Source organism: Electrona antarctica (assembly GCF_951216825.1).
Source record: "Electrona antarctica genome assembly, chromosome: 3".
Taxonomy (NCBI): Eukaryota; Metazoa; Chordata; class Actinopteri; order Myctophiformes; family Myctophidae; genus Electrona; species Electrona antarctica.
In genome coordinates this window covers 20,222,318-20,239,031 of record NC_136808.1, presented here as the reverse complement: position 1 = coordinate 20,239,031, position 16,714 = coordinate 20,222,318, and the positions used below count along the sequence as shown (strand labels likewise).

General features: G+C 44.9%; 1 protein-coding gene across 1 annotated transcript in view; it reads left to right on the top strand.

Moving 5' to 3' along the window:
- The window catches only part of adamtsl5 (ADAMTS like 5), a 46,675-nt gene extending 30,334 nt beyond the window's left edge, over positions 1 to 16,341 (top strand). Inside the window, exons 7-13 of the mRNA XM_079497322.1 lie at positions 138 to 261; positions 4,512 to 4,598; positions 7,425 to 7,588; positions 8,909 to 9,116; positions 12,903 to 13,025; positions 13,217 to 13,288; positions 13,810 to 16,341. Of these exons, the coding sequence (XP_079353448.1) occupies positions 138 to 261; positions 4,512 to 4,598; positions 7,425 to 7,588; positions 8,909 to 9,116; positions 12,903 to 13,025; positions 13,217 to 13,288; positions 13,810 to 14,147 (1,116 nt within the window). The 3' untranslated portion in view covers positions 14,148 to 16,341. The remainder of the gene's footprint in view (positions 1 to 137; positions 262 to 4,511; positions 4,599 to 7,424; positions 7,589 to 8,908; positions 9,117 to 12,902; positions 13,026 to 13,216; positions 13,289 to 13,809) is intronic.
- The last annotated feature ends 373 nt before the right edge of the window (positions 16,342 to 16,714 follow it).

Below are 16,714 nucleotides of genomic sequence, written 5' to 3'. Positions count from 1 at the left end.
GTGTGTGTGTGTGTGTGTGTGTGTGTGTGTGTGTGTGTGTGTGTGTGTGTGTGTGTGTGCGCGCGCGCGTGCGTGCGTGCGTGCGTGCGTGCGTGCGTGCGTGCGTGCGTGCGTGCGTGCGTGCGTGCGTCATACAGAGGCCAGGCTGTGACTTCATCTTGGGTTCAGAGGAGCAGGAGGATGCCTGCATGGTGTGTGGAGGTCACAACAGCACCTGTCTGCTTCACAAGAGTGTTTACCAGAGCAACAGCCAGGAACCAGGTAGGTCACGCATGCACACACACACGCACACACACACGCACAACCTGTATCCATTACGCTAAGTAGCCTACTTATTGCATCAGAGTATTACTATTAGCTCGCCCATCATGTGTTATTTATCAGCCAGTCACAGAGCTCTTTGTTGTGATAAAGTGAGATTAACTACCGGGACAGTTCTACTGAACAATAACACTGCATGGCTGCCTTCCAGCCTGAGGACTAATTCACCTACAACAACAAGTCATGCTTTATAAAAGACTACAGTTGCATTGTACAATGTCTGTCTGTGGAGCTTCATTCCTCTGGTGGAGTGCATGTGAACATCGCGAACCCTGGAAAAGTAATTGCATGCATAGTTTGGTAGCCAACATTGTTTACAATCCTGCAAACCAAACACACTTTGTAAAGTAAAGCTATCTCCTCCACTCTGAGCCACCCAATGCTGATACAATGAGCAGAGAGGAGATGTGTTCTACGTACAGCCAAAACAGTGTCATCACATACAGTAGGCCTATGCACCACACAGGTAGGTAGGTAGGGGCTATCACATACAGTAGGCCTATGCACCACACAGGTAGGTAGGTAGGAAAATAACACATCACATACAGTAGGCCTATGCACCACACAGGTAGGTAGGTAGGGGCTGGTCATCACATACAGTAGGCCTATGCACCACACAGGTAGGTAGGTAGGGGCTGGTCATCACATACAGTAGGCCTATGCACCACACAGGTAGGTAGGGGCTGGTCATCACATACAGTAGGCCTATGCACCACACAGGTAGGTAGGTAGGGGCTGGTCATCACATACAGTAGGCCTATGCATCACACAGATTATAGCGTGTGAGAACGTGTACGTCACCAAGAGGGGGGCGGTGTCTGAAAAGCTTGGGACGGCCCTCTCGTGGGCATTAAATTCTAGCCCACATCACTCAGAATAGAGTGACGGTGGTATGTATTTGTAAATATTAAGCTCGTTCTTGGCGACAACATAGTGAACCAACACCAGGGTGGATAGAAAGAACGTCGGGCCCAAATACATTACAAGGACAAGGACAATGTTGTGAACAAACACGGCTGTGCTTAGATACTTTGTTGAACATTATGTCTCTGCGCCCGTGCGCCGATCCAAGCCATTCTATGTCTTTTTGTAAACTTGTCAATCTGGGTTCCTTGATGCTGTCTCCATGCTGGAAAGCTGAACATCTAATTCCGTTTTCTGGCTCATTTCCTCGACGTGACCTGCTGTGGCACTTATTTACTGAGCAAGTCTGCACCATTGTGAGGTCAGTTTAAAAAAAGAACGTATACAAGCACACGGATAGTCGCTCAATGTAAACAAACCAGACAAGCCAGCAAGTATGGCGGCCGCTACCACGTGACACATATGTTGACGCCCCCTCCAGGAGATTTTGGTACACCCTATAGTGCCTGGACCACTTTTACCGGCGGACCGGAAGTTGTTGTGAATGTCTGTGTAGCAGCTAACAATAGCCACACCACTCTAGAGTCGATCGACAACAACGGGAGGTAAGAATAAATCTATCGCGACTAGCGACTGGACCGCGGAGCGCCGTCTAACACAGGATATTTTTTCATAATTAGACGGGATGATTTAGATCGCGAGTTATGAACGTTTTAAGATTTTCGTTTTCGTCCGCTAAACAGGCAGGGAACATTTTCGATGACGTGCCACTGTTGTGCAACAACGAGGATTGGGCAACGCTCCTAGGCTGTGGAGCGATGCGACCGGTTTTGATATCATTAATCTCTGTCGTTTTTATCAATCTCGGGCAACTGACCGTGCACTTGAACTTGACGGTGATCTCCGTCTGGGGCCCTTAAACTGTTAAAATGTGCGTGTGTGTTTGTGTGTGTGTTAGGTTGCGCACAGGTGGTGAAAAACAACCATGCTGTTTTCGTGCTCAGACGCACCCACCCAGCCAGGCACCCAGCCAGGCACCCACACACATAGCTCCGTAAGGGAGTGGTTGCACCACTCAAAAAATGTTTGGGGTGAACTATCCCTTTAACCAATGACCATGCATACATGGAAAGACATTGCACATCCACTCACCTGTTATGTGTGTTATATTTTCAGATTTCTAAATCTCATCTTCCAGTCAGCAGTAGTCTCTCAAGTCAGCGCGGGCATAGACACACACACGTGCACGCACGCACGCACGCACACACACACACACGCACACACACACACGCGCACACGCACACACGCACACACGCACACAGAGAGAGTACCTAACACCTCAGGCGTGTGACTTGGCCCAGAGTGCAGGTCTTCAACAGTAGCCTCTTCAGACGGCTCGCTGTGTGAAGTCCAGCAAGGAGCTGACAGATGGAGTGTTGGCCATAATGGCTCAGATTGAGCGAGAAGAAAACAGCCTGATAATGGCCCACTTTGTTTGGGTGATCTCAGCAGCCTTGGGGAGCTTTCTGTTCTTTCTGTTCAAATCGCAGCTGCATTTCCTAATAGGAGAGAAAAGGCTGATGGATGCTGGCAGCACAACAAGTGCTCCTATCACAAGGTCAGAGGCAGCCCAAGAGCTCACAGTAAACGGTGCCCCGTGTATACCACCGCCAACAAGGCACATCTACAATTCTTATTCCTTTCTCTGAGCAGAAAGAATAGGTATTACACCTTAATAAATTGAACCACACGGATGAACTTTTGCACATAGCTTTTCTCAGAAAGCGGTGAACTGGAGCAGCCACAGATCTCTGCTTGTAGGAGGTCACACAATGAACAGAGTCAGCCCCTTTTGGGTTGCCTTTCACACCATAACAGCAGGGAAACCATAGAGCTATTGAAGGCTTTTTTGTTTTGGCTTGCCACAGTGCAACTGAAATATCGCCTGTCCGGTGAATGACTGATTTTGTCTCGCTCACAAATTGTGTTTCTCTCTCACCCTGCCTATGAAATGAATCTTGATATGTAAATCATGACTTAGGCCTATATCACCTACTGTATGTTTACTTAGCCTATATTATGAATTATCTTGTGATTACCTTCATAGATCAGATTTTCTAAATTATACAGTATAGAGTGTAGAGCACCGAAGTCTGACGTAATTTACACATGCTACCTGTGTCAAGTTTTTTCCCCATTCTGAATTCCCATAGACTTTTTTAATATCAAATAAGAACTAAATAAACAATGATCCTGGCGGTTTCACTCATATGGATATGGATATATATGGACCAGAAACAATCAAATATGAGTGACTGACTATCGTAACAATACTATAAAATACTACTCAAACTGTGCTGGTTGTCTGGGCTAGGACCCGCCGCAGTGGTGTCCGATTAGAACTTAACCGGGATGCCGAAACGTCCAATGCAACGATATCTGGGTTGCAGAGCCACCTCCCCGACAATATATAAATAAAGTTTATTAATATCGCCAAGATAGTTTGTTCATTTTTGGACGACAATTCTTATATGAGACGATTCTAAGATGAACCAATGTTATTCTCCATAGAGAAATTACTTACGCAACCCAGGGGGTGAACGAGTGATGCCAGGACTTTGGTATACTGTGATGATAGTACTGTAAAAAATGGCCTGCTGGCATGCTGGGGGAATTGTCTGGCAGTTACGGATTAGTTAAAATTGATAGCAGATTGTATAGTCTGCCCTTCAGCAAGAAACCATACAGTATGAATGAATCACTGCAGCCAGCAGACCCAGCTGGGTTACTCAATCATGCTGAAGTCTTCTCAAAAGGCTGTGCTGCAGGAGATTCCAAGTTGGTGTTGATTTTGACAGAAGATTTGGATAGTTTTCCAAGTTTTTGTCACCTTTTAGTAATCTGAAATGTTTTTGTTTTAGTCTAGTTTTAATAAGACTAAATATAATGAGATTTTAGTTGACTAAAACTACAGCAAACATATTTCGGCTGGCCTTGATTGCTTCGTAATACACCCAAGCGCAACCAAACATAAAATGACTTGTCTTTTAGTTCTACTGGATCTCCTCCACTAGTCCCTCCCTAACATTTTAGTTTGTATTTGTTGACAAAATTGTCAATAGCTTAGTTTTTATTTCGTTTTCCTCGGTGAAGAAAGGTAGTTGATGAAATCAACACTGGAAACCATACAGTATGAATGAATAATCATGAATTGCTCAATCATCTGAACTACCAGGTTATCCAGGTTGGCATCCACTCATTTCCATTAGCAGTGAGAGTCAGAAGTGAGGAGTGCTGCTCCTCAGTTCATGCTTGTGTCTCTTCAGGAGGTCGTTTTGGATATAATGAGGTGGCCATGATCCCTGCGGGAGCCACTCACATCCGAGTCACTGACAACAGCAGGAACTATCTGGGTAAGGTTCCAATGGTCACGCACGCACGCACGCACGCACGCACGCACGCACGCACGCACGCACGCACGCACGCACGCACGCACGCACGCACACACACACACACACACACACACACACACACACACACACTGGTTGTTGATTCCCATCTGGCATCTGGGCCAAATACTTAAGTAAAAGTATCAATAGTGCAATGTAGAAGTAACCTGTAACAAGTATAAGTCCAGTATAAATCAATGTACTTGAGTAAAAGTACAAAAGTATTGGCATCAAAATGTGCTTAAAGTACCAAAAGTAAAAGAATTATGCAGAATGTCCCATTTCAAGTTTTCAGATATACAAACTGTTTGAAAATAGCAGATCTACAAGCTCACAATGTGTTGCGAAATGACATTTTGTGAGCTTGTAGATCTGGAATTTTCAAATGGCCGAAATGTATACAGGGCTGAAGTAGGTAATGTATGTTTTGTAATAATAATAATAATAATAATAAAAATCTACAATACAAAGTAACTAGTAAATAAAGTTTTCAAATAATTGTAGTGGAATAAGTACAATATTTGGATCTGAGATGTATAGTGGAGTATAAGCAAAAGTAATGGAAATTGGAAATACTCAAGTAAAGTAAAAAAAAGTACAGTACTTGAGTAAATGTACTTAGTTACGTTCCACCACTGCGCACGCACACACACACACACACACACATACACACACACACACACACACACACACACACACACACACACACACACACACACACACACACACACACACAAACACAGGTTGCTGATGCCCATCTGGTATCTGGGCCAACTGGGTGTTTTCCCAGTCCGCAAGGGCAGCTATTCTCACTCACACACTTCTGAGACCAAAATACTACGGATGTGTGTGTGTGTGTGTGTGTGTGTGTGTGCGTGTGCGTGTGCGTGTGCGTGTGCGTGTGCGCGTGCACATGCACGTGCGTGTGCGTGTGTGCGTATGGTGGAGTGCACTGTGATCTTGAAACGGAACACTCGTAAAGCAGCTTTATCTGACTACTGGGGATAGACAGGTGAAAGTACTTATTCTTTGTCATAATAACACGATGGAAAGGTATGCTCCTGCCTCCTGCTCTGGCCATTTTGACACAGTACCCATACCCCACCAGCAGGGCGTATTTAAACACCCTTTTTCTTTCATTATTAAATTCAAATTCATTTAATTCAAGATTACCGTGTGTTATTGTGCCAGTTTAACCACTTTCAGTCTGGTGTCCCTAATTGTCATTACTGTCAAAAATGTTCAAAGGTTTCCCAAACTGTTAAAAGTAAGGCCCTCATTTATCAATGGAGTGTAAAATCTGCCTCAAATCCGAGTGTCGGTTTTGGAGTACACTCACATCGGCACGACAATTATGAAGTGATCGCAAACAGCTGATCCTTCCTTAATTTCGTTCCGAGCGTTAATAAATGTGACGGCTGAAATCAATCTCGCACGCCCTATGATTGGATCGTTTTTGCGACATGAACAACTGCAATACGACCAAACAACGTATGGAAACAGCCAATAAAAAAGTTTCCCCCTCGCTCGGCACATTTGGCATTCGAGCGACGTGTCGGGTTTATCCTTAAATGAGGACGGAGGCGAGGAGATTGCATACCGTAACTCGAGAAAGACATGCGCTTGCTGTAGATTGCAGTAGCCTACCGGTTGGGAGACTTCACTCTCTAGCTGCAGCACTTCAGTCTCCCTCAAATGCCATGAAACTATTCCAGCACAGGCAGCACAAATCAGGCCTATGCACTCATGCAAAATGGTTTAAATGGCTTTAAGCATCTAACTTGCAACATTGTTTTTAATTGCACGATTTTAATTGCTTGTACACAAAATATGATATATCCTACCAATTTCATAGGACATGCCTTTACAAAATATATATTTTTTCCACATAATATGTATTAGTTTTATATACATTTTAGAAGTGAAAACATATGTTTTAGATGCCTGTGACAGCCTGTCAGCTGGTCAGACAATGCTGCTCCGCTTTTCTACGACAGAAAAACAGGTGAGGACAAAGCCTACGACAGCTCCCGACCTGACGTGATATTTGGCCGGGCGCAGGTTCAAGTTCAAGTTCATGCGGGAATGATAAATGCCGAAAATTGTGGTGATTCTGCGTTATTTATAAAGCATCTTTCGAAACAATGTTACAAGGTGCTGTACAATGGACAACATAAAACGATCAAGTTAAAACAAGGCGCATAAGAGCAATAACACAACAGGAAGTAAAAGCATAATATTGACCTGCACAAATAGGTCAGATAAGAATTTCATGAGACAAAATGCTTACGAAATAAATATGTTGTTAAATATGTTTTTAACAAGTAGCACAATGTTGTGAGCTTGTAGCTTGTATATTTCTTTGGCCATTTTTCAAAATGGGGTTCGCAGCCAGAGAACATGGCTATTTGGGGGTCCTTGGCATGGAAATGTTTGGTAACCCCTGGACAAGACTAGACTGTTCACTCCCTGACGTTACGTTTAATGTTGTAGATTGAGTAGGAGAGCAAGAACAGAGCATATTCACTAACACCAAAAGGTGGGTTTATTATATCACGTTCAAAGGAAATCAAAAGGCTTGTGGCCCATTTTCAAGACCACTCCAACTTCAAAAACTATACCCACAGGCCAGCTCTGCCCACAGGTTGGCATTTTATCACACCAATATAATATATTTGAATGAATATATGTGTGTGTGTTAGTACCGAATAATAGAACCTGTGATTATTTCTCTCCTTTCATCCTCCTCACCTTCATTCCACCCAACAACTCCGTTTTCTCTCTCATCAGCACTCCAGAACGGCCGCTCCCAGTATGTGATCAACGGCTACTGGAAGATCAGCGTTCCTGGAGAGTACAGTGTGGCAGGAACCAAGCTGTTGTACCGTCGCTCCGCCGACACCTGGGAGAGCTTCGAGGTGCCGGGGCCCACCCAGGAGGACCTGCACATCATGGTCAGAAACACACATTTAAACCAAGGCGTTTTATAAATCATATCTAATCTACATCTGAACGTTGAGGTTTTGTCCCCTGAACACTTGTAGGTTATCTGTACCACACCGGACACCCCAAAACATTTAACCCTGTAAAAGCTGCTCTATAGCTATAGGGTGCTGTGTTGCTGCTTGCCTATCGGGCCTGGCTCTTTAGCCGACTGGTAACTTATGCGCCTTTCTGATACTTTCCCGAGTTCGCCTCCCGGCCGAGGTTACATTGGTGACAGCGGTTTGAATAGGTTCCTCCGTCATTCCTCTGCGTTAGAGACCTAGATGAGCATATTCAACAGCACATTACCTGCATGGTTGTGGAGGTCCCCCCAGTCAGTCGAGCATAGCTCCTGACTGGTGCGCACGGACACACTTCCAGGTGGGGGATGGGGGGTGGGGGTGGCTAGAGGCTATAGGGTGCTGCGTGGCTGCTTGCCTATCGGGCCAGACTCGTTAGCCGACTGGTAATGTATGCACCTTTCTGATACTTAGGTCCCGGGTTCGCCTCCCGGCCAAGGCTACACTAGCCGCAGACAGTAACCCAGGGATAGAGTATTATAACATGGTAGACATGTTGTTATGTACAGGTGCTAGCTACACACAGTAACATGGTAGACATGTTGTTATGTACAGGTGCTAGCCACACACAGTAACATGGTAGACATGTTGTTATGTACAGGTGCTAGCCACAGACAGTAACATGGTAGACATGTTGTTATGTACAGGTGCTAGCCACAGACAGTAACATGGTAGACATGTTGTTATGTACAGGTGCTAGCCACACACAGTAACATGGTAGACATGTTGTTATGTACAGGTGCTAGCCACAGACAGTAACATGGTAGACATGTTGTTATGTACAGGTGCTAGCCACACACAGTAACATGGTAGACATGTTGTTATGTACAGGTGCTAGCCACACAGTAACATGGTAGACATGTTATGTACAACACAGTAACATGGTAGACATGTTGTTATGTACAGGTGCTAGCCACAGACAGTAACATGGTAGACATGTTGTTATGTACAGGTGCTAGCCACACACAGTAACATGGTAGACATGTTGTTATGTACAGGTGCTAGCCACACAGTAACATGGTAGACATGTTATGTACAACACAGTAACATGGTAGACATGTTGTTATGTACAGGTGCTAGCCACAGACAGTAACATGGTAGACATGTTGTTATGTACAGGTGCTAGCCACACACAGTAACATGGTAGACATGTTGTTATGTACAGGTGCTAGCCACACAGTAACATGGTAGACATGTTGTTATGTACAGGTGCTAGCCACAGACAGGAACCCAGGGATAGAGTATGAGTACTGGCTGCCACCGGATCGCTACGCCCTCTACCACGGCAGGAAGAGCCCGCTGCGCCAGCCACACCACAGCGCCACCTACCTGCCATGGGTTCCACCCACCACCACCTCAACCACCACTACCACCACCACCACGCGGCCTCCACCCGTCACCACACGACCCAACTGGGGTGAGATATCTGTTCCCGCGTTGATTTCTTTTCTTTTTTTTGTACATTTTAATTTAGTTATATTTTATAGGTAATCTGAAATGTTTTAGTTTTAGTCTAGTTCACTAAAACTAAATCTACAGTTGAATCTGTCTACTCAAATGTATTTTTACGGGCCTTGATGACGTAGTAATGCCTGATTTTACCTTTGGTTGCAGGCTGAAAATAGCCGATCTACAAACTCACAATGCGTCGAAGCGGGTTTAGATCACCCGAAAACACCCATAAAATGACTTGTCTTTCCGTTCTACTGGATCTCTTTATCTCCACTAGTCCCTCCCTAACATTTTAGTCTAGTTTTTATTTATTGACGAAATTGTCATTATATTTTGTCTAGTTTTAGTCATATCTTAGTCATAGCTTAGTTAGTTCATCAGGGAAAAAATGTAGTCGCCAAACATTGTCCGTCATAGAAATCAAAACGATCTGTTCCTGGGTTCATTTGCTCATCCTGCTGTTTTATCTGTGTGAAGACTCAGAGTATGACTGACTGGCCTTTAAATAGGACATTAAGGCAATAAAAGCAAAGATTAACGATTTAACGAGTGGATTTTATTGGCTGTACAGGGCACAGACTTTGACTGCCTAATCTGAGGCAATAAATGTATTCCAGTAAATCTGTGTTTTATTGGCTCTAACTAAAGTTTAAACGCTAGAAATCGTATACCCTACTGGACCAAAGTGTCTTGAAACAAGCAACATTTCCAACCTGAGGGTGGCGCTAGAGGGAAGGCCATATGTGGTCACAGAGATCAATAGTGATGCTCCTAGGGAGCATGAAGGTGCACAGCACATTCCATGACAATAACAACAGTGGTTTTCAACATGTCTTGCTTGGCCGACAGGGCAGGGCAGGAATTTCAGGGAGGCCACGACCTTAGTTTGGCCTTGTGCCCCCTTCAAAAAACGTCATGCTCTGAGGCCACAGTGGCCTTCATGTCCCAGCGGACTGCACTTTCTCCTCTGTCTCTTTCTTGTTAGTACAGTATGTAGACACCAGTGTCTCTTTCTTGTCAATATGTAGACCCCAGTGGGGCGCGGTGGCACAGTCGGTAGCACTGTCACCTCAGAGCTAGAATGTCCTGGGTTCGATTCCCGCTGGGGAGTGGGGACACTGTGGGCGCTGGGGGCGTGTTATCTCCTCCGAGTCATCAGCGCCTATACCCTGGGTGTTGGAAAAAGGGCCTTTCTGTGTGGAGTTTGCATGTTCTCCCCATAGCCCTATAGGTACCCTTAGAAAAAACATGCCGAAATCTCTATAGACCAATTATGTATTTACAAACATTGGGACTGGGCGCACGGGTGACTGTTTAATTTAATCAATTCCCAACAGATCTCCAAACCTTTTTTGGGGAGCGCTGGTTTCAGTTCATTCAACCTTCTCTTGTGTGTTGGCTAGTGAGATGCACCCTAGGAGACATTTATACTTCAAAGCGCAACAGTATTGCGCACATAGAACATACGGTACACAGAGATATACAAGCTGTTGCGGATGCGACTGTTGTGAGCGTAGAGGTCTGCGTGCGCAACACCATCGCGGGACGAAGCACAAATTATACTTGATGGGTTGCAGGTGTGTGTGCAGTCATGGACAAACAGGCTCTTCATGAGCGCACCTCCCATTCTTATGACAGCGACTGGAGGTGTGGTTTTGAGGACAAATTATTTGAATTGCTATTATTGTTCAAACACAACAGAAACCAAGGATTATATATTTCAAGGGCGAGAGATCACAATAAAAATCCTAATCATTCTTCCTCCACACTGGGAGAAAAACAGCATCTGAAAGTTTGATGGTGCATTTTTTACACGTGAGTGCAGTTAGAACTTTTCCATTGCATCTTATGAGAGGCAGGTTTCTTGTGCTGCCGGTATGCGCGCATGCTGTTGCTTATCAGTGTGACGTCGATGTCGTCTGTTAAGGCGTCTATATACTACCTCCCCCTAGCCAGCCTGAGCACCTGATGAAGGGAAAGGAACTGGTTGGAATAATATGTTCCTTCCACATGCTACGTCCAACCGGGGAAACTCCCCCCTGTCAGGTGAAAAGAAGCGACTTGGACTCCTCATGCATTGAAGTAAGCAGGAGGTCAGTCCGTTGCTCTCCCCAGGTTGACAGAGAGAGTCTAGCGCCCAGGATTACATTAGTAGATGACACTGGGTGAAAAAATGGGTTACAAAACTTGTGGGATAAAAAGAAAACAAGAATTGATGACATCAATTAATTACCAGCTGCTGCCTTATATCCCATGGCTGAGAGGTCGGCTAGAGGCAAAAAGTGCCTAGAGACGAGGCAGCCAATCAGGACGATAGGTTGTCAGTACAGCCAATGACAAACATAGGTCTCAACTACAGCAAGTGGGCGTGAAAGCACCGCAGAGAGAACATTGACCAGCTGTGCTTACACAGCAGCTGGTAAAAAAAAGGAAACATAATCCAGTTATGAAGTGGACAGGAATGCCTACTGAGAGGAAACAACCTTCTGACCTTGACAGCCCATACATTCAAACAGAAAAGTCCTATAATCTGACTGACGATACTGGGTGAAAAAAAGGGCTACAAAAATCGTGGGATAAAAATGTAGAGAATTTAGAGAAAAAAATATGTAGACACCTGTGTCTACATATTGTAGACACTGGTGTAGACACTGGTGTAGACACCTGTCTTTTGTTGAGATTCTGAATTCTTAGCTCCAATGAGTCCCCATCTTTGAACCAATCCAGTAGCTTTGTTTGGTGCAGGGCCAGTCTACATATTAAATGTATCATCCTTAACCCTTAAATTCAATTAATTCTTTTAATGGACTAAAATCTTATTTGATGGCCTTCCTGCCCTGGCATTTGGTCTTTGGGCCATAAAAAATGGACAACACCTAAGGACAAGTGGCCTTGCCCATAAAGCCCTAACCACACCAAAGGATCAAGACGGTTTTAGCGTTGTCCCTGTGGTGTGGTCTTGTTGCACGTTGACCCACGTTCACCCTAGTGATTCAACGCATGGAATTCATTGGCCCAAACCACACCAAAGGGTCAAGACGGTATTAGCGTTAACTCCTTGCAACCGTTTGGACCCAAGGAGTTGCATGGTGACCCTTTGTTTGGTGTGGTTAGGGCTTAAAATTCAGAAATTCCATGCCTGCTGACATCACCCTAAAGTCAATCTTTGTATGCTTATTGCCAAAATACATAGTCTGTATTAGTGTAAAGGTCGTGGATGGGGCATGTGTGTATACACCTTGGCTGACCCATAATTTGATTTGTACGTGTCTGGTGACGGAGCCGCGGAATGCGGTCGTCAAAGCCGTTTATCTCTGATGATAAGACTAGAACACACAGAAAGTCAGAGTACGTCTGCTCTTTTTGAATGTAATACAAAATCCAATGTTTAAACTTGTGTGTGCACGTGGCATAATGCATGTCTGTGTTTGCCTAGCTGTCTGTCTGTCTGTTCGTTCAGTGAAAATTCCAATGTGCCGCCATCATGAAGAATAGTGATGATAATGATGTGTTACAGTGTTGATTTCGTCGATTAACTATGACCACGTCAAGTACTTCTACTACCTTTTTTCACTGACAAACTAAATTAAAAAATAAATTAAAACCAAGCTATGATGACTAGACTAAAACTAATACATATCAGATGACTAAAATACGGCTAAAACTAAATTAAATTTTATTCAAAAGACTATGACTAAATAAAAAATTGCTGTAAAAAATGGAACACTGATGTCTTAATCCTGGCTAGTAGCCTGGCCCGTGTGGCCTCCTCATCACAACCCCCACCATGGACACGGCCCCCAGCAGCCAGTCCTGCCCCGCCTGGAGAGGGAGGACAGCCACAGGAACCGGCTGCCCCAGCATTCACCTGGAAGTATGTTCCTAATGTTAACCCATTATTAAGACCGGAGGACACGTTTGGGACAATGGAGAAGTGTCTTCTAAACAGTTTTCTGAAGAACATACAGTGTTGTCAAGTAACTAAAGTAATATGTTACTTTCAGTAATATTATTACTTTTTTCCATTCAATCAGTGGCCTTACTGTTTTGCTGTCACTCTTGCAGGTCATTGTGGGAAATGTCGGCGGGTTCGCGGTCGAGGGGAGCGTCAACGACAGTATTGCATGAAGGACTTTGGTGAGTCTGACTACGTGTATCATCATACATACAGTATTTTTCATGCCCAATTTAAGCCAAATTCGTAACTCATATTTAAGGACAGGAGGTGCTGTTATGAAGCTCTTTGAGACTATAACAGTGATTTAGGGCTGTACAAATTAACAAGAGTTGAGTTGATCATTTCGTCGACTAAAACTATCACAAAATATGTTCATCGACTACCTTTTTTAACTGACGAAAACAAGAAAAAACTTAGCTGTGATGACTAAAACTGAGACTAAATATATTGATAATTTCATCAACAATTCAAAACTAGATTAAAATGTTAGGGAGGGACTAGTGGGCGCTGTGGCGCATTTAGAGCTCATTTAGAGCTATTTCCATCATTCAAAAAAGTGTGAAACTGTAGATTGATAGATGTTACTAGCTAGATTTAGTATACTTATGATATTTAGTAGACTAAAACTGTCAAAGTTAACACTGGAGTTGAGTCGAGTTGTGCCAATATTTTAACCAAACGTCTCTTTCCTCATTGGCAGTGTTCCGGGCCAAAGTGATGGGGAAGTGGTACCGAGGCGAGGAGACCCGCTACGACGTCCAGATCATCTACACGTATCGCAACCGCTTCCGCCTGGAGCACCGGGAGTTCCTGTGGGTGCCCAACGTGTGCGACTGCCCCCACCTGGAGCAGGGCCACCAGTACGTGTTCATGGTGCGCCGGCACATCAACCACGAGCACACGCTGAACCGCATACTGCTGGAGGAGGACAGCTACGTGGTGCCCTACAGGCCCCGAGAGGACGCGCTGCTGCAGCCTCTGCAGGCGCTCTGCAGCAACAGGGGAGCCAAGAAGCCGGCGGAGCTGAGGAGATACTAGCCTGAAAGAGACCTACTATATGGGCATAGAGGGGGCGGACTTATCTCCCGGCTGAGACAGCCGGGGACTTCCTATTGGTTCAACAACCACCTCCCCACCCCCACCCCGCCCCCCCTCTGCTCCCGACTACACACAGCGGAGAACACTGACGTCACCACATTTGGAGTGACACCCCTCTGCGCTCCTATTGGTTAGCGAAAATACACGGTTCACTCCGCTCGTATTCCAGTTCTCATGCATGTCTCACACAGGCGTTTTTTTTTCTCCTTTGAAAACATAACGCCTGCAGTCTCTAAGGAGATACCGATGAAAGTGGACACGTTACATAAATCTGGTGGTCCATATAGAAAGAGTTCACCTTAACACTATGGTACTTTTCCTTTTCCCCTCACACCCAGCGGCCGCAGCCTCTCGTCTTTAGTAAAACTCAGTGGCCTTGTGGTTAGAGTGTCTGCCCTGAGACTGGGAGGTGTGGGTCATACCAAAGACTCAGTGCCAAGGACCCAGTGCCTCCCTGCTTGGCACTCAGCATCAAGGGTTGGATTGGGGTACTGTAAGTCTCTGCGACATACTAGCGTCATGTCCAGGGGGTGTACTTGTACATCATGTCCACGGGGTGTACTTGTACATCAAGCTGCCTCGTGCTACAGAAACAGGAGACAGGCTCCTGCCCTATGGGCCTCATGGCTCGGCAAGGCTTACTTTTTTTACTCACCAAAACAGTGAGTAAAATTCTATTGACGGTTTGTCAATAGAAAAGTTCTATTGACCGGATCTGTAGAATGCGCAGGAGAGAAATTAAAACATTTCTTCCATTCCGTGGATTATTTTGCATTTCGGCCAAAAAGTGTCTTTTAGATGTGAGGTGGGGTCTCAGAGTGTTCCCACTAAGGAAAGTAGGCTCTCAACAATCTTTGTTTTGGTGAGTAGCGAAAGTGTCTTTTTCTTTTACTAAAGACGAAAGGCTGTGCAACCTGTGGTGCGTGCGCAAGGGATGTAAAGTTCCATAGCGTTAAGGAGAAGTCCTTCTAACGCTATGGACCAGTCCAGAGCTATAGACGGTTCATCAGGCATGTGCGCACATAGACATCAAAGGGGGCTACAGCCTTTATACCCGTCTGTAAAAAAAACTGCCTGAATGCAGCATGAAATAACTCCATATGCCACCCTTTCCATGCCATACCCAAAGGCAGCATTCAGGAGAATAGTTTTTTTCCCGAACTCTCCTTGACATAAACGCAACATTTTGCGTTGAAAGAATGTGTCCTCTGTGTAAATATCCATGTCGCTTCAGTAGCTAAAGAGTGCGGTGTCGTGCCCCAAAAATAGTGGATCTCAACTTGTAGATCCACTATTTTCACTATTTTTGCCAAAAGTGCCCTTTTAGGGGATTTCAGCCTCTGCCTCTCTAACATTCTCTGCAACGTCCCTGCTGTTCTTCTGTGTGTGTGTGTGTGTGTGTGTGTGTGTGTGTGTGTGTGTGTGTGTGTGTGTGTGTGTGTGTGTGTGTGTGTGTGTGTGTGTGTGTGTGTGTGTGTGTGCGGCTGTGCGCGCGCATGCGCATTTGTTTGTTTCTGTGTGCGTCTGTGTACGCGAGCGCAACAGGAAATCTAATCAAACCTGTATCTAATCAAACTCTCTTCTCAACCTTGGTATGGAACCAACAAAGGACCCGTTCTCACCGACACGAGAGTTGATCCAAATGACAAGAATTACAGTGGCATCGCTGGAGAAATAAAAGACGTTGGCTGGGTGTTGAAAAGATGGCGTTCATGAGAACTTAACTGATTCAGAACTCGCTGCTTTATCGAACAAGACAAAAAAAAAGACTTTGAATTTATTTAATAGCTAACCAGCCAGGTATAGCACTTTAATATAAGTGGACATAGAGCACTGAAGTCTGATGTCACCGCTGCTAGAGAGCCCCTGGTTTATGGGGTTATTTGTTGTGTTGAAATCCCTACAGGTTCATCTTAGATCGCCTCATATAAGAACTACTGTATGTTCCAAAAATAATCCGGGCTTTTCTGTCAGGGGCTTGGCTCTGCATCGTTTATGATTGATTGATTGATTGATTGATTGAAAAATGTATTAACAGTTTGCAGAATTACAGTACATTTCAAGCACAAACTCAATACAAAGGCTGTTAACTGTGAGTGGACGACCCAATTAAGCATTACACTTGTTTCCAATAGGGTCCACAATGTTCAATTCATCAAAAACATTTAGAGACGTACAAATAGACACTTCTATATAGACAAAGGACAGAACAGGAATTCATCATAAAGGAGGTAAAAAGGGAAAAGAAACATATACAGTGAGGGAAAAAAGGGGTGGGCGGTGGGAGGGATTCACGTTCAGCTCCGTTCATTTGTTTGTTTTCCTTGGAGGAGCTGCGTTGGGTCCCCAAGTCGGCTCCGTGGCCGTACCTTGAGTTGGCTGTGTGGCCGTGACCATCTCTTGTGTTGTCCTTGTGTTGGGTCCCCAAGTCGGCTCAGTGAGTTGGCTGTGTGGCCGTGACCGTCTCTTGTGTTGTCCTTGCGTTGGGTCCCCAAGTCGGCTCAGTG